Source organism: Thermobia domestica, chromosome 11, assembly GCF_964235325.1.
Source record: "Thermobia domestica chromosome 11, izTheDome1.hap1.1, whole genome shotgun sequence".
In the NCBI taxonomy this organism is placed as follows: domain Eukaryota; kingdom Metazoa; phylum Arthropoda; class Insecta; order Zygentoma; family Lepismatidae; genus Thermobia; species Thermobia domestica.
Genome location: NC_137464.1, coordinates 255,170,129 through 255,189,924, shown reverse-complemented (window position 1 = coordinate 255,189,924; position 19,796 = coordinate 255,170,129). Strand labels below are relative to the sequence as shown.

Genomic DNA, 19,796 nt, shown 5'->3' with positions numbered 1-19,796 from the left:
AACAAAAAATCGTACTTGAAGAAGTTAGCCAAAGATCTTGGAACCTAGAAGCTTCTCAGCTGCGGCAAGTGACCTGCCAATAATGGCGGAATACCTATGATGATGATGATGATAATAATAATACTCAATTAGTCGTCGGTGAACCCCTAGGTGTCCGGGAAACAAATTTAGGGGCTTCGTGGCATTACTTACATCTTATGATTTATAAAAGATGTTGGCATAAATAATGGTGTGAACTTCCTGTATATATGTACTATATATTGTATGCATATAACATAAATTAAAGATCTGAAATTTAATGATTGTTAATATTGCCGCCTACCCCTTAATACTATTTCTACACCGATACCAAAACTTAAAGGTGTAGGATCCATACTTTGCCTTAAAAATGGAAAGAGATTCCGCAGTTCTGAAAAAAAAAAAAAAGAAATGAAATCTTTAAGTTTAACGTCCCACGGTTATGCCGGTTAGGCTAAAGGAGACGGTGATAATGACAAATGAGAGAAATGGTGGAATGAAGAAAGTGGGAGGAAACGGGAGAACCCCGAGAAAACCCACGAGCATGGTGTTTGTCCACCACAAAGTCCACACGGCGCGAGCTGGGATCGAACCAGAGATCCCAAGCACCGGAGGTGATGCAGTTCTGAAGTAATTGGCAATTCCTGTTTAATGTGATATAAATTTTTTAAATATTATTAAGTTAACCTTAATTTTATTTTCGTATTAGTAGAACAAAATACGAGGCATATTCGAAAAGTAAGTACCGTTTTGGAAAAAAAATACTAAAACAGTTGTGTTCAAGCCAAATTTATTTTTACATGAAAGAACAGACCTTACACTATTTGACGACATAGTTTCCATCAATGTGCAAATATTTGTCATAGCGGGGGTGACCAAATTGTCCAAACCTTCCTCAAAGAAATACCCCGCCAGTGAAAACAACCATAACTCCACAGCGTTTTTTTGTTTTCTTTTCTTTCTTTTTTTCTTTTCTTTTCTTTTCTTTTCTTTTTTTCTTTTTCTTTTTCTTTTTTTTTTTTTGAGTTGTCGTCACTTTCAAAGCTCTTAGGGCTGAGCTCGCTCTTCAGGTAGAGGAACAAGTAGTTGTCAGACAGTGCCAAGTTGGGGCTATACGGCGGGTGGTCAAACTGCTCCCAACCGAACTATCCGATTGATGTTCGTGTGATACCAGCAGTTTGGGGCTGAGCATTGTCATGGAACAACTGAGCATTCCTCTTCTTTTGTTTTGGATTGCTCACCGAAGTTTCCTCAGGATCTCACAGTATCGTTCCGCATTGATTGTAAACGGATTCGAGCAAACTAAAAGATGCTTGCATATATAACTTTTCAAACGTTCTAAAGTATTTGACATTCTCAGGTATAATGTGTGACATGTAAGTTATTTGAATTTATTTCTGAATGTTTTTTGACAAAAAAAAATACCCTGACAATGTACTATTTAGGAAAATCGTGATTTTTTTTCTTCGATTCTGCGAAACGAGGATTTCTACACTGATAATAGGCAAATGTCGCGGACATACATAGTGCATTAAGAAGATACGACTGCTTTTGTCATCAACGATACAAAGGCAAAAGTCGTTATTGGTCCTTTTAAAGAGAACTTATTTGTTTTAAAATGAAGCTGTGTGGAAGTATTGAAGTCGTGTATCTACTTTCAGCTGTTTTCACTCACTTTAACACTTAAAAATACTTTCTAGGTTAATTGTGGCACATACACGTGATATACAATGTTTCCATATACAACACTTTTCACATAACTTAAGACTTAAAAATACTTTGCAGGTTTAATTGTGACATAAGACGCGAAACAGTGTTTTCTTATACCGCTAAAACCTTTTAAAAAAAAATGTCTATGTCAATTGCGGCTTATACACGCGAAGTACAGTGTTTCCATTCTCAGTTGTTTTCACGCAGATCAAGACTTAAAAATACTTTCTACGTAGGTTAATTAGTGCTTATATACGTACGTGAAGTATCATGTTTTAATTTTCATCAGTTTCCACGCGGTTAAGACTTAAAAATAGTTTCTAGTCAATTGCGGCTTATAAACACGAAGTAGTGTTTCTACGCAGCTAAAACTTAGAAGAATTGTCTATTAATGTTAATTGCAGTTTATACAAGCGAAGTACACTGTTTCCATTTTCAGCTGTATCATGAATATTTGTATTACTCTAACCCGGAATGCTGAAATTGGGCAGATCCTGTTGCGTTTTTCTCCTTAAATAAATAAATAAATAAAAATATTTTTTTGGATTCTTTAAAGAATACTAAGAAGACAACCTTTGAACATTTCTAATATTAGGTTATGATAAAACATACGATTGAAATCGAAAGGAAATTTCATGGATATTTCCACAACTTAAGTCTCTACATCCTGGATGTCCCAGAATAGGTATGGCATCTGTGGGACACCCAATGGATATGTTCTGTTATTTGAGAGTTTCGTTCCCGGGTTCGATCCCCGGTGGGGGCATTCGGTTGAAAAAGTGTAAAAGCTTTTTTCAGGCCAGCCATGCTGAGTGAGGTTTTCCTGGGTTTTTCTCATTCACATCAAGCAAATGCCGGGATGGTACTTAATATACAGGTCCCAGGCCGCTTCCTTCCCTTTCCTCGAATGGTGTGATACGTGAAGGGCTAACATGGCCATGGATACTAAAAGCCCAGAAATCTAATTCCTAATTTTCTTATGTGTTTCGCAATTAAAAACAATTTTATAATTGAAAATTCTACAGCGTGTCCGAAAAGTCCTCGTACCAATAGGTTTTGGGTATCACAGAGAGTCCCCATGACTCTATGGTTTGCATCGGTGCATTTGACGCGGGAGACCCTGGTTTTATTCCCGGTGGGAGTCCATGTTCGGATCTCACGTAAAGGTGTAGGTCCACGTTTCATATAGCCTTTGTACTAAAAGGGACTCTAAACTCAAAATCAGCTAATATATGTGCTTCATCGTTCTATACACATATAGCTGTATGCTTCTCCATGTTCTTTTTTACATGTTGTGGAGCATCTGAGAAGTCATGGTTCGAAAGGCTTCCACCACACTTTATTGTAGTCATTTGTCCTGTACCGACGATAAGAACATGCGGTTTGCTTATTCCTCAACTATGAGTTTTCTGGTGTTGTAAGGTCGAGGTTTGTTGGGTCTTACTTCAATGGAAATGGAGATGTTGAAGAACCATGCCCAATGCAGAGTCTGCGCCTGAAGACCTTGAAAGCAGCGTTGCCAGTACCATAACTATAACTACATAACATTTTCTCTGTGATACTAAAACCTAGGGGTACGGGGACTTCTTGGACACCCCGTACATTATTATTTTACTCCTGATAGAGGTGTTAATCATAAAATTGTTTGTAAGCGCTAAGACATGTCAAGAAGTAGATCTTGCGCAATTTATTTTATTCCTGGCTGGTTACAATTTTCCTTGTAAATTAAAAGCTTGCAATTTCATATATTGGTATTTGAATAATGAGGTAACTTTCATACACAAAAGTAAACTACGGTTATGAACTTCCATAGTAATTCCTAGGATAAGTAAAAATAATGCCATCTGAATCATTAATTAGGAGAAACTACGCTTAGTACTGTATGGGTTTTCGCAGCTGACACAAAAACAAATGTGTTGGTTCACTTGTATTCAGATGTCGCGAAGTTTTTGTTTTATTGTCTGCTGGAGATAATAATTCATATCGCGTAACTGAGTGTCAGTTGGCAATGACCCTCTTACGTTATAACACTCTTTGGAATTCAACTTGTTTATCTCTCTCTCTCTCTCTCTCTCTCTCTCTCTCTCTCTCTCTCATTATCAATTCTCTCTATTTCTACATTTTTAAAGCCCCAGTTGTGGATGTACCCGGTTGGGATAAAAATCTTCAAATTTTCTAAGTAAGTATTTGCTCGAAGTACGTATATAACTTCCTCTTCTCAACCTGTGAATTTTATGACTGAATGGTAGTCTAAAATAGGAAACCTTATCATGCATCTTCTAAGGTGCGAGATGTTTTAACAGCCGTCTGCTTCAGATCAGGGGCGTACCAACGAGAAGTCTACCCAATCCCACTAAGGTAGACTAAACATCAATGGTACTAGTGCTCTCACACTTCTTCTGGAAGAGATACGATTATGAGAATTATATTGGCACGTAGAACCATTCATGATGAGTCAGAACCTCAAACTCAACCATCTTCAACTTCTGATAGTATTTGTGTCAGCCGAAACATTTATGGCGTAAGGCAAGTTGAATATCTTCCAGGAGTGTCCGACTTTGATTTTCCTCATTTTACACCAAATTGCACCGCGGGTATCAAACCATGGTCAAAATATATTATAGGTGAATTGATGTTGCTTCTATGATGGAAAATAGAAGGTGGTCATTCAAACATAAAGCAAAAATATTTGAATTCAAATATTTTCGACGCGCTTTCCGCTAGAAATTTGAAGGGCGAAATACATTGTTTCTTGTTTTCTGTAAGGCCCTTCAAGCAAAGTATATTCATGTTTTGTTTCACTCTCATAACTTAAGTGGTTTCTGAGATATGAACAACTTTTGATTTTCGAATTTTCAACAATAACTTCGAAATTCAAAGGAATTTGATTTTCTACCCAAAGATATCTTTGGATATGAGCTATCTTTGGTATAAATATCACAGCAATCTGGGTAAGGGCACTTTTTTACACTCTTTACCCGGCTATACCCTTTGTTACTGTAAAACAAAAACAAAAAGTACCAAACGAGAAACAACCAACTTCCAAAAATTCCATATGAAATTACTGAAGAAAAAAGGTTGTCTTCTCAGATTTCGTTATATTCCGTCAAAGATTACGACAAGAAAAGATAATGGAAATACTAACAAGAAAATGCACTTCTTTCCATCAACATCTTCAATTGTCTTTTTTAATTACTTGTGAATAAAGTATTTGACTAACGTAAAAGGTCTCAACACACTTACATTACAAAAGTTGAATGATATATATTACTTTCAGTTTCCACGTTTTATAAATTTTGTGAATTCTGTGGACCGTGGGAAATTCAAGAGCAAAATGGGAATTTTTGCCTCTCGAGATGGGATTTTATAACGTTTGAAATTGGTATCACTGGACATAATTATTAACCATTTGACGATGAATGGCGGTTGTATTGTGCCCTTCTACCAGAATAAATTGAATTATATTATGTAGTTCACACTTGGCGGGCGTTGCGATTGTACTCGATACGGCTTTACGCCCACTATCCAATAATGACTGAACACCAGAGTCCTTCTTTTGCTACGAAGAATATGAGATCTCCAATGAACAGATTTGACTAGTTTGCGTTTCACATCTCACGAAGGTCTCCTCCGGTGGCTCAACGCAAGTTAGAAAAAAACGACCCTCGTAGATATAACCAAGTGTAGTATCACTCAAATTAAATTTGATTATTAAATATTAAAATAATAGGGCAGTATTCAGAGAAAATTCGTTAATCAAGCGTTAGTCACGCTGTTAGCGTCGTATTAACTCTTAGGAAGGGGTATTTTTGGTATTCAGGATTAGGAATTAGATTTCTTGGCTTTCGGCACCTGTAGCCATGTTAGCCCCTCACCTGTGATCGCTGAGGAGGGAAGGAATAAAGGATTGGACAAGAAAGGAAGAGACCTGGGACTATATGTTAGGTACCATCCAGACATTTGCCTGGTATTAATGAGGAAAACACAGGGAAACCTCACTCAGAATGGCTGGCCCGAGAAAGCTTTTTACACTTTTTCGACCGAGTGTCCCCAGCGGGACCGCTCGCACCAAAGACATTTTTGGTATTCAGAGTCATTTTTGGTATACAGGGCCATATTCAGTCTGTTGTTATTCATTTCCGCATTATCCATTTTTGTTATTCAGTCTGCTTGGAGATCAGTTAGTAAGTTAATTTTGGGTATGATTACCTAACATAACTCCAATACAACGGATGAGAAAAATAAATGCGGCAATTACAGAAATCTGGACGTGCGCATGAGTAGTCTGTAAAACTGAAAATATATGAAATACAAAGTTCGAAATGTTTTCTTCGTGGTTTGACATCACAACAACTTATAAATAGTTACGAAATCGGATTATAATTAACGTTTTCATTTCTGAGAGATGTATAGCAGGTACACTATAAGTAGAAGTCAATTAATATTAGCGACAATAGAAGGATTATGTTGTAATTATAAAGGAAGGTAATTTATCGATCAATTGTGTATATCTCTGAGAAAACTGAAAATTTCCACTGTACTCATCTCTAACTGCTCACTTTAAGAAACAGTTCTGCTGCTGTAGAGGACTAGGCTTAATAGCTGCTTCATAGTTAACTCACCCAAAAAGGAGGTGAAAGGTTAAAAGACAGGTATAATTCATTGCCTTTGTATTCTCATAATGTAAGTTTATTGCGGCTAAACCAGGGTACCGTCTGCTCTAAATTAATTAGTCACACGTAATTAACTTAGTCAAATATCACGTGCTAATCAGAGATTCTGAATACACTTCTGGTAACCAGGCGTTAGTCAAACCCTTAGTATGGTGCTAATCATACGTAAAAAAGACTCTCCATAAGGCCCAGTCTAAGTTTAATTTTCAGGAAGTAACCTTTAAAATTCCAATCCAAAGACAACACATAAACAGTTCCACATATTAATCAATGAGCTAAAAAAAAAAAAAAAGAAAAAGAAAAAGAAAAAGAAGAAAATGGTAAAGCTATTCAATATCGTACCATTACAAATGGAACGAACTATATGGATCACCTAATATTAACTTACACCAGTAATATGTATAAAAACCAAGAAGTGCTCTCTAAACTTATTTGTGTAAGAGCGAAAGAACATCCTATATACGTATGAAATAGCAAGAGAATTATCTACTGAGAGAGGGCGTTAATATCGCAAATAAATCAACAATTACAATTGAACATTATTCAAGAAATTATGTTAGTAGCGCGAGGCTACGAGAAATATGTCGGAGGCAGAAAGCATAACATTAATAACAGGTTATTCGTTTCCTTCTTCTTTTTCAAGTTTTAAAACTTGTTTTCTAAAGGGAGACAAAAACAGGAAATTTATAACCGTAAGAATAATTCACCAGTTATGTGTTTTTATATTATATTAATTTATTCTTCTTCTTTCGAGTACGTATAATGAGGAAACAGAAGGCATTGTTTCTTAATAAAATACTCTTTTCTTTTCAGTAATAATAAACCTTTAGTAATAATAATGACGAGATATCTCACTATAGCCATTTTCCTCTGTCATCATACAGAGATTTTCTCTTCCGATTTTAATTTACGTATAATTAAACTAGCAGAATCGCACGGAGAGAAATACTACATTTATGCCTTCGCATGTGTAGCTGATTATGGGACAGCTCTTGCATTATCGGCAAACTACAAGACATGGACATATTATATCAATGTTTTATATCAATATTAGAGTTCCCCTTCCGAGCTGAGTTTCCAACAATTTTGAAAATCGGCATTTATTTTCGCGTTTCTAAACAGCTGAAAACGGAAAGCCACTAGGTGACTTGTGATAACGGTACCTCACGCAAAATAATATTGTCTAGGGCGCTCTTGTTCCATATTTCAATTATCTTTTATCTATTTGAAGATATCACATAATTACTGTAAAATTAGCGGTATTTTAATTTCGACGGGATGAAAACTCTTAACCCCTTGCGTACCAGTGATATCCATGTTAATGTCATGAAAATGTATCCCTTATTAAGGATCGTGTGAATCCTGGAGATGCTGAAATTTGTTGGTGGATGCAAGACAAGACTTAATTCTACTATTTCTCCTTAAGTAACAGCACGTTACTGACAGAAAAAAAAAACGTGTTGTCTGAATAGATGGAAGTCATTAGGGAGAATTAAATTAGAACATACATATGTTTGTTTTGACGATAAACAATTAGCAATTTCAAGATTTATTTCGAGATCGGAAAAGCTTTGTCTTTGATCTCCGGTTAGTGTTGCCAACCTGAAGCAGCATAAAATCCCTTCAAGACATCAGAATTTCCCTTTTTCAGTCCAAATGTTCCAAAATGCAAATAATTGTTTTTTATCAGTAATGTGAATACTGTCTCCTCACGCTGCGCACAATAACTATGCCCTATATAACGGTCTAGACAGTATTTTAATAGTAAATGAAACCGGTATTACAGCAAACACGTAGGAAAATGACATATGGAACGCAAGAGGTTAAGCTTAGAAACATGAAATTTGGATTTAAATGTTTCATTTAAAAGAAGTAAATATTTGTTTTAGCGTTTTTTTTATATATTTCACCTAGATAACTACATAATGAACTACTCCACCCTCTTCTTCCTACTCTACCTTAATTATCAAAAAGCACTGAACAACATGTATAATTATTTTAAACAAAGAGTCTAATTTAAAAAAAAAAAAAAAAAACTTCATGTATCTAAACTTAATGGAACCCGAGTTACATTAACATGTAATAGAACGGACATCTTAATTATCTGTATAATAATCGTAATCCCCACTCCACTTTTTCCCTTCTAGATCAAGTATTTTTTTTTAATGCTGTAAAAGTGTTTAATTTATTATTTTAAATGAAAAGTTAATTACAGTTTCATGTTTCTAACCTTATAAGAGAGCAGGATATAGACATATCTTATAATAACTGGCAACCTCATTTCCCCCACCCCCTCCTTTATCTCCTTCGGTGTCAGCGGTTCTGGATTTGATTCCCGGTGAGGACATCTTTTCAGGACGCCCACCGTGAGTGAGGTTTTTCTGGGAGTTTCCTCATTCACACCAGACAAATTACCGGGATAGTGCACAACATGAAGACCCCAGACTTTTTCCTCCCTTCCCCTTTTTTTTTCTTCCTTTCCCATTTCTCCGAGTAATGTGATCATTCGCTGAGGGACGTCATCTCTCGTACGTGACCGACTAAAATGGCCATAGATGCCGAAAGCCCAGAAATCTAATCCCTAATCCCCTCTTCCGTGTGGAATGTAAAAAAAAAAAAATCCTTTCTTAGTGGTATCTTACATCAGAAATCCTATCTGGTGTCCAAATTTCAAATTTCTGGCTTAAGCAGTTTGAAATAGGCGTTAATCAGTCATGCCAGCGCCAATATTGATCTCCACAGAGCGAAAACGGTAATAGGAGGGAAGATATATGAATTCAGTATCTGAAGAACAAGTTTTATCTGTTTTATTCTTCTACTGAAACAGAAATGACTGCATGCAAGAAGAAAAATAACATTGATCATACATGAATTAGAAACTCCAACTAGAAGTAGGCTTGAATCTTGCAAATGGTGCGATAATGGAAAAATCTCCCCTTTATAATACATCTTGCCGATTTTTATCAAAACATCCTTCAATGTGTCTGTAAAGGGACGTGTACAGATGTTGTGAGGAATGACAAGGAGATTCATGCTCATATTTGAATGACGCCCTGTGTAGAGAGCGCAAGTTCAGCTAATCTATATATTAAAATGCTATTTTTATATATTTGTGATAAAGAAAAGTTTATATGTTCGTGGCCAACTCTTTCGACAAGGAGATATCGAAAACCACAAGTGCTAGAATCGTGCCACTTTCGCTGGTTGATTTCAAATTTTGTATAGATTTGCCAGTTTTAACTCGTTAAAAAAAAAAAAAAAAAAAACGTCTTTATTTTTCTGTTCTACATTTTAGGCGTCGTTTTGACCCTACTAGTGTACCTAGGTAATATTGCCACTAGGACGTTAAGGTTGATACCTTTGTGAAATGCAACCAGCAGAGAAGCTACGTATAGCGGGTTGATGGACATTTCAGGCGCTTTGCATTAATCCGAATGACAAAACCTATAGCAAATTGGCAACTTCGAAGACTTGTGGACACACAATGAGACGTACTCGGATATTGCATTACAAGAAAAAAAATACTTGCATTTTGTATCATCTATCACTTATCCAAGTTTGCTACAAACTCCCTCCAACATTCTATATATTAAAATTCTACATTTACATGTGTGTTTATATTCATTCCCTTTGAGAATCTTCTTGTCTTTCATTTGTGTCTGTGATGGACTTCTACAGATATAATGAGAAGCGGGAAGGAGACTGACAGTAAGATTAGAAAGGTGCGCTGTGTAAACAGTGTAGGTTCAGCTAGTACGTACTAATAATTTGAAGAGCGAGAAACACTGTAAAATGAACCGGTTTCATCTCTTACATTACCCTTCTATAGCAACCGAAATTTATAGATCTACCACACTTCCGGTTTTAATATTAAGTTCTCATGATTCAGAATCATCCTGTAATTTCAAAGTGTGAAACGAAACTCATTTGCTATTATTAAATACTACTACTACTACTACTACTATAATAAACAATACTTTAATTTAGAAAAATAATCTTACCTTCTGGACTAGCTGTGACTTGGGCTAGAAGCAGGATTGCCAGTGATATAAATGTTATCCATCGGATCCAATTTATTTCCTGTAAGCAAAAAAAGGCAGATAGAAATTACTAAACACGTTATTTATTGCTATGTTATTATTTATTATTTTAAATAAACAGAACTTTGATCAACAAGATAATTTCTGTTTCTGTGACCTGTTTTATCAAGCCTTTACATTATGCTTACTTTGTTTTGTTATTTTAAATGATAATAATAATAATAACTCGGTAATAATAAACAACAATAATTTTGGAAGGTAGGTTAGTAAATATTTAGAAAATGCTTTTAAATTAGCTAATTATTGATCTAAAGACTTTTTACAATTATAATGCGGCCATTTATGGATAATCTCATGAATTCGAAATCAGATATCTGAACAATAAGAGACCAGCCTAAACAGCAAAACATATCTTTGGTATTTTTGCGTTGTATCCTGTTTCTGACTACTGAATCCCAAGAAGTTCTATGCAAGTCGTAGGCTTGAAAATGATAAGACACTGCTATCAGGGCTATCTTAACCCATAAATCCGATGATTAGTTACTCGGGAGTTTCACGAACAACAAATACATACAATAATTACACTTACAACGTGTAAAATTTTGTTGTTAGGTATTCAGCACATCGGTTCTTCCGGGACACCCATAATGCTGTTAATACGGCGGCACTGACAGATATGTGATATTATTATTATTATTATTATTATTATTATTATTATTATTATTATTATTATTATTATTATTATTATTATTATTATACATTCTGTGATCATATTGAAGTGGAATCTCAAATTAATTGGTAACAAAACAGTTAATTTTATCTTGAACAAAATGTTCTTCTAAATTCCAGCTCACAAAACAAGAACAACTCACCTGTTATGTGTAAAAGAAAGTAAACAATCATTTCGGAAAGTAATGCAAGATTATAATAATAGAGACAGAACAATAGACGTTACCTAAAGGGTTATTAGCCTACAAATGATTGACCCAATTTCATAAATTCACTGTAGCACGATTATTGGAGATACTGTCACAAAACTTTCCAGACGTATTGAAAAAGTTGTGTGTGTATTTCAGGGTCGCTCCTGATATCTGCTACTAGAGCACATTTATTCAAGATGGCGATAGGCGCAGAGAAAGCTTATGTTGTGCTCGAGCTTCATCCATATGTGTCCTAACAATGCAACAACACTCTCGAACGAAGTTCAACAACACTCCAACGATGGTATGCACAGTTTACGGCTTCAGAATGTCTCTGTAAGGAAAAATCAAGTGATCGCCTACCGCACCCGATGGTTGAAAAAATAAAATGGATCAGTAGTGGGTGGGGATGATCAGCAATTTCTGTCATAGCGCTCTCCGTACCTAATACCATGAGATTTTTTTTTATATGAGATTATGTGAAAGATACAGTGTTTATGCCTCCTCTACCAACAAACCTAACAAACTGAGAGCTCGAATCAACAATGCTTTGAACGGTGCATTGATAGGAACATGCTACACTGAGTATGGGAAAAACTTGATTATCTACTTGACACATGCAGAATTAGTAACAGAGCATATATAGAGCACGTTTTCAACATGTCTGCAAAGTTTTGTGACAACATGTTCAATTTTAAAGCTACAGTGATTTTATGAAATCAGTTTAATCATTTGTAATAACCCTGTATCAAACGGAAACTTTTTTAAAAGATAGTATCAGCTATTGTATAATTTACTAGGAACCTTCTTTGCCTTGTATAAGCATAAGACACAATTCAGTTTTACCAATCCCAAACAAGAAATATGACAACTATATTGATCCCCGTTCCGGTGCCTTCAGATAATTGGAATTATTAATAATCACATAATAATTATATAAAGAACAAATATTAGACGAATGACTTCTATTTAACTATAGAGATTATTATTCATCGTAACACAGATTAGATAAATATTAGATAAAGTTATTGACATAAATAAAGACATAATGTAACAATATAGTAAAAGAGGTTTCAACTGCTCTTCCCGCTGAAACTGTGAAGACTGTGGCGCCGCCAGTCAAGGAAGTTGGGTACTACGAACTACTAAAAACAAGAACGAATCAAATCATTCAGAGCGCGTGACTCTGATAGAATTACCCAATGATACACTTAGCTACTGCCAGTAGCAGACGATGCAGTTAGTTACAACTCTAGCCGGTAGTGTCGCCGAGTCACTTTTGTTGCATTGTGGGAACGATTTGAATTTCCATTAGGAATATAGGGAGTAGTTCATCAGGGTAATTGGTGAATAAAGACGTTTGTCTCATTGTAATGCTTAAAAATGTATTCATTCGAGAACGTAAAGCAAAGAATCATTTTATGACCCCAAACAGAGAGTTTTAGGAAAATGAATATTTTGAGCGTAAATAGAGTAACGAGAATAATGACATAACACTTAGCAGAAAGTAAGTGAAGCACAGTACGGAAAACTACAACTGAAATTACGAAACAATAAAGGTACTAGAATTACTTGGTTAAGAATAAAGCATACATTTGTAGCGCACTGCTGGGAAAATAACTATTTTTCAATAACTTTCCTCAATTGATAGACAAAATAGCATTGTTAGCTGTAGTGTTTAATGTTATTATGTATGGCCAGAGAGTAGCAAGTGTCATAAAGACCAGCCTGTGCAAGCAATTTCTCAGAAACTTGGGTGCTCCCCATTCCCCACTAATCCCTAATTTCCCCACAAGCTCCTACATAAAAATTCAGTGTTATCTGAAAGTTTATAAGCTGTAGACAGGTATCAAACAAAGCTATATCATTTTTTTTTCAAACATACATCAATGCTAATGGAGAATATTCCTGTTTGTGATATATATGAATCTTTACTATACGTATTATATACGTAGCTGTATTTCTTAAAATTTTTTCATGTGCTATTCAAAAATGAAATCTTTAAGTTTTGCGTCCCACAATTATGCCAGCTAGGCTAAAGGAGACGGTGATGATGAGAAATGAATGAAATGATGGAATGAAGAAAGTGAGAGGAAACAGGAGAGTCCCGAGAAAACCTACTCACACGGTTTGTCTACCAACAAGCTCACTTGGCGCGAGCTGGGATCCGAACCAAGGACCCCATGCACCAAAGGTGAACGCTCTACCACTGAGCCACCGCGGCCCCGTGTGCTATTCAAGTAGAGCGTACTAACTGGCATACACTTGATGTAATATAACATTCGCGGTAATAGCCTATTATTCAATTTATTATGTGTAACATACAGTGCTATAGTGGTGTTGTCTGCTTATTATCATTATTATTGTTGTTATTATTATTACTGTATCTCAGTTTAAACCGATTTCAGCTCAGTAATCTGACGGCCGTCTCTGACAAGTGCAGATTATTTGAAGAGTTCTTCTCCAAAGAACTTTCGGACTATATTACAGATGTCTAGTAATACTGATTTTTGTAGATTTGTTATATCTTTTGCGTTTATCGGTTTCAGTTGCGTCACAGTACTTTTAGGGACAATTGCTGTAGTTGAGATAATGATTGGTCTAACTGTAACTTTCTGACTTTTCCAGAACTTTTGCATTTCTTCTGCCAGATCTTTCAATTTGCTTATTTTAGTACTGAATGTTGTACGTATATTATGAGTCAATGGTACCGCTTCATCTATGAGTTACTTCATGCTCAATTTTACTGATAATAGTGATGTCGGGTCTGTTTCCAGGTACCGTGACATCTGTTCTTATTTCTCGATCCCAATAGAGTTTGTATTTATCGTTTTCAAGTAATTGACTTGGCTGGTATTTGTAGTATGGCATTGGCTTGGTATCAGTGATTAATTCCATGTTAAATGCCAAAAACTGGTGAATGCTTTTTGCAACAGTGTTGTGTCTTGTTAGTTAGTCTGTGGGCATAGGCGCCCGAAGAGGAGGCCAGGGTGAGGCCCGAGACCCCCTGGCTCACGAAAATGTATTAAATTTCTTAAGATTTTCTTTTTACAAATAAAAAATACCAAATGGAATATAGCAACCAGGGATTTGAGCTCTTCCCCCTAGAAAATTTTCTTCGGGCGCCCATGTCTGTAGGAGCCATTAGGGCAGGGATGCAAATAAGCAACAAAATTTTACTAGCCCAAGATAAGAGGTACATTCCACAATAGAACTCTTTTACTTACTTTTGGTATTTTAATAGTGATATTAAAAACTCGCCTGCATCGATGAATCACTCGCCCCGGGCGAGTGGTTATTTGCATCCCTACATTAGAGTCTATATGGCATAAGCCTGTGATGTGTTCAATAGTTTCTGATGTGTCTCCGCATTTTCTGCACTTTTTATCCGGTATTTCTTTATTATTATTATTATTATTATTATTATTATTATTATTATTATTATTATTATTATTATTATTATTATTATTATTATGAAATAATGATTAGGAACTGTCTTCATAAACATAAACATAAACATAAATATGTATCATTTCTCTGTTCACACAAGAAGTGTAAAAAATAATAAGGCGAATAAAATCATACAATTATGAAATCATTTTAATGGGAAAGAAGTTTTGAAAAATCACAACATAAAGAAGCGAAAAGTAGGACATTCCGTTATTTTAGTTGGCAATCTTCCCTGAATGCGTCTACCTATGCGTTTTCACTTTGCCATCGTGAACGAATGACATCTGCTCGTGCGTACACGAGTACAGAAAAAAATATAGTAATAATAATAATAAATATTGCGATATAATGAGTTGTACGTCATGTCATTTTTTTTTTCATTCTAGCAAGAAAAGATTCTCCCATGATTCCCTAGCAACTTACTCTTTTCATAAATTTTGGTGTCTGAGGTCAAAGGTGTCAGTGTGTAGTTTCTGAAGTTCGTTGTACATATATAGATATATAATACGACCTCCACCTATTTTCCAAGGATTTTGCTTTTCCCATAATAGGCAATACATACAAGGATTTATGAACATACAAGATATTATTTTTAAAAATTTCTTTCAAGACGTAACTAGAATTAGTACTTTTTTTTTTTTTAAGAAGAAGCGGGAGATGATTGGTTTGACACGGCTGATTTTCTATCTCAATGATACGTTAAACAACCAGAAGCTTTCGAAATATTGGTGTGGAGAAGAATGGAATTAGTTGGATGAAGCGGAGAACGAAACGAGGTGCTAGAAATAGTGGGGAGAAAAGAACAATTTTAGATATTATTAAGAAGAGGAAGAGAAACTGATTAGGACATTGGCTAAGAAGGAAGTGTATCACGAAGGACGTACTAGAGGGTATGGTGGCAGGAAAAAGAGGGAGGGAAGAAGAAAACTACAATTATTGGACGATATCAAAACAGAATAAAAGGTTAGCGGAAGACCGTGGAGCATGGAAGCTTCTCAGTTGCGGCAAGTGACCCGTCAATAATGGCAAAATATCTATAATGATAATGGTGATGACGTTGATACGTTATTTTTCTACTGTAAATAAAATTTATCAATGATGCACAGAAATGTGTCAAAAAGAATTAATAGTGAATGCCAAGCTAATAGATGACAAAAGCTTCACGACTAACGGTATTTATTATTCCGGAAAAAGCTACAAATTTATAAACAAGAAAGAAATCTAAAAGATAATATACATTTACAGTATTACTCAAAAAAAGTTTTGAACACCTCAGATTTGAATGAGCATCTACTGTGGAACTATTATTTCGGTACAAGAACCTTGCCGCAGTGTGTCAAAGATGCTTCCGTCTAAAGCATAAAATTTGGCGACAGTTCGATCAGGATCTGAGAGATGATATATTTAATTATAATTCTTAGAATGGGCACACACACAAAGTTAATTTGTAATAGATACCGGTATTGCATAATATGGTAGAATCAAAAATGTAGAAGTTAAAATAATATATCGCACACCCGGTGAAAGACTGTTACAAGTCAAAATTACAGATTTGAAGGAACATGACTTGTAAAGTTTGTTATTCTATCATAATCGCTCCCTGGAAGAGTAGTATTTCTGCCATCTAGGGGTCAGGCCGGTAGCCAGCCCAAAAATGTAGGGGGGGGGGCGATCCAACCATATTATAGTTCATTTGCCCAAGCCTACCGTGAAAAGTTTAGGAGGCCAGTAAAAAGTTAAGGGGAGGGCCAGCCCCCTAGACCCCCCTGGATACGGACCTGCTAGGGGTTAATTTGTTTAGTTACCTTTCTGCGAAAATACGATTAGGTAGAGTTCGCTTCTCTCTCTCTATTCTGTTTTGAGCAATGATAACTGCAAATTGCAATTTTTTGAGTTGTAACACTCACCACCATGTGTGCGATATTATTTTTTTTTTTTTTGAAATATATAGACATAAGGATGAAAACGACCATTAGGACGCAGATGGGAGGCTAATATTAAGATGGATCTCACAGAAATAGGACTACAAAATAGAAACGATCTAGTTGACTAAGGAAAAAAGTCAATGAAGAGCTTTTGTGAACGCGGCATTGAACCTCCGGGTTTTATAGACTGTAGAGTTAGCAACTTCATTAATAAATATGAAAATCGGAACATTTTAAACTTCGAGAAATTCGTGAGATATGGTACATTTTCTGCAAAATCGGTACGGGTAGTATGTCCTACTTCCTTGTACTTAGAAGTGCTCAGTTCGTATAAAAAGTAATCCAGTGATAGCATACATATACTACCAGCGTGATTTTTCTTTCTTTCACAATTTCTAAAAGTGTTATTACCCACCAAATTTCTCATTAATAAGTTATTACTAACACTTCCGGCTTCCGTATTCTAATGAGTAGAATGTACAGCACGTTTAACTGAAAGAATGAACAGATAAAACGTGATGTTTTGAAAACAAACCAATGAAGTGGGAAGTAAAAACACTGTAAGGCTCAAAATTGTGTTAAATTCTTAGGGTTAAATGAGCTTTACGAAACTGGAAACGCTGATGATGATACATAATTATTATTCTTTGCTATTCTCAGATTGTGTAGTTTCTTCTTAAAACCTCGTGACAAGTATTATTTGTCTATTTAAAAAGAAAATTAAAAAAAGGAAAATAAGAAAGAAAGTCAACGTGATGATTTGTCAGATTTGGCGGTTTTGGAAACAAAGAAAAAAGAGAAAATGGAGCCCAATAATTATTTTCCAATCAACAAACTTCTTTCTTATTTGGATAAAGAGGAAACGGTGCGAATCGTGACTGTTAAATGAATACTTTTTCTTTTTCTTCTCAGATTATTTCTTTCCAGGATGACCCTGTTAAATACAGCTAGCTACACAAGGAATTTAAAGTTGTGGTCTCTTAAACAACAGAATCTCTTGATTCTTATGTTATATTTATTTATACTTAGATAAAAGGGTAAAGGCGTCATTTGTGGCTGCAGAGGGGAACAATTGCTCCCCCTTCGAAAATAAACAAGCAGTATAATACTTATTATAAAACTAAAGTACTCTAGTCTGTCAATCACGCTTCTACTAGTTCACAGTTTGGTTAATAATTGTCGAAATGTCGCTAGCGTTCAGGCAATTTGCAGCAAGTTTGCCAATCATATGATAATTTAAGTCTTACTGCTATATACCAGTGGCGTATTTAGGGGGTGCCTATCGGGCTCAAGCCCCCCACCCCCGAAAAAACTTCGTTATATACAAAACTTCAGTAAAATTCGTCGGCACCCAAAATGAAAAATACAAGTGCTTATTCACATGTTGTGCATAGCCTCCTCCCGAAACAAAATCTTTAATACGCCACTACTATATACTATAATGTCCTTGCGATAATAGATGAATATACGATAATTTTAGAACGCACACTTTTCTTGAAGTTTTTAAATATGCAAATAAATTGTCAATGTACAGTTAACAAAATGTCACATAGATTTACATACCCTTTTCCCCCCCTCTCTCACAGTCAAGTTCTGGATCCATAGAGCTGTACAAAATCAAGCCAACTTGAATGATTTGTATTTACCTTCATTAACGGTACAAGTCTAGATAGAACAGGACCTACTGCTTAAAGTGATATCTGAACCTCATTGATTCTCCACTGAGAATCGAACCGTCGACCTCATGTGCCAAAGGCATGCCTCCTGGATACTAGTTATTATTTATTGAATGATTGATTACTTATTTGTATAGCTTCAACGTAGCTATGTGGACAGTGTACGCGTCTTTTGCGCCGGAGCCCCTGGATCAGTTCGCTGCAGAGGCTCATGTGATTCAGATTCCTCTTTAAGAGGCCCCATCACGGCGAAATTAAAATACCGCTAATTTTACAGTAATTATGTGATATCTTCAAATAGATAAAAGATAATCAAAATGTGGAACAAGATCACCCTAGACCAGCGTTTCCCAACCGGTGTGCCGCGGCACACTGGTGTGCCGCGAATGGGCCGCTGGTGTGCCGCGAAAAAATCGAAACAAATTATTAATTCTATACGAACCAAATTGCAAGACAGGGGAAAATGTATATTTATATTTCACATTACTATGAACCTCTACTATAAATCTACAATTTTAAATTTCATACTGTGTTACTTTTCTGTACATTTTTAATGTTGAAAAACGTATTTATCATTGTCATGACCATTATTACTTCTTTGTGTTGCAGACTATTTCGTAACTTGAAATTTTAACATATCATTCAATAAATTCAACAAAGCAAGCATGCATACAAATTACCTACATTTGTGTTTTAAAAGTATAGGAGATTTGTTTATTTGTTCGTTATTTAGTGATCTTCCCTTTTAGTTAGAGGTTAGATACAGTTTTCGAAAGAGAAAGTGGATTTTTAAAAACCCGAGTCCTATATTTCATTGCTATTGTTTTCTATTTTAAAATTAGAATTAAAAATAAGTATAATTATTTAGCACGGGGGAAATCAGTGATCGAGCTTTCTTCTCTGTAAGAAGGAAATTAGTAATCACATTAAAACACCACAGTAATTATATATATATATATATATATATATATATATATATATATATATATATATATATATATATGGGTGTGCCGCGAGAATTCAAGTTACACCTGTAGTGTGCCGCAAGTTGAAAAAGGTTGGGAAACGCTGCCCTAGACAATATTATTTCACATGATATACCGTTATCATGACTCACTTACCTGTTTTAGATTTCTAGCGATTTAGAAAATCGGCATTTATTTTCGCGTTTCTAAATGGGTGCAAACGTAAAATTACTAGGGGACTCGTGATAACGGTACCTCATGCAAAATAATATTGTCTAGGGCGATCTTGTTCCACATTTTGATTATATTTTGTCTATTTAAAGATATCAGATAATTACTGTAAAATTAGCGGTATTTTAATTTCGCAGTGATAAGGCCTCTTAAGCTGTAGATCCACGTCTCATATAACTCCGCTGCTG

General features: G+C 35.4%; 1 protein-coding gene across 1 annotated transcript in view; it reads right to left on the bottom strand.

The window, feature by feature from the left end:
- Cht7 (chitinase 7) overlaps positions 1–19,796 on the bottom strand; it is a 301,019-nt gene that overhangs the window by 67,010 nt on the left and 214,213 nt on the right. The window contains exon 2 of the mRNA XM_081732086.1: positions 10,403–10,481. Within this exon, the coding sequence (XP_081588212.1) occupies positions 10,403–10,481 (79 nt within the window). The remainder of the gene's footprint in view (positions 1–10,402; positions 10,482–19,796) is intronic.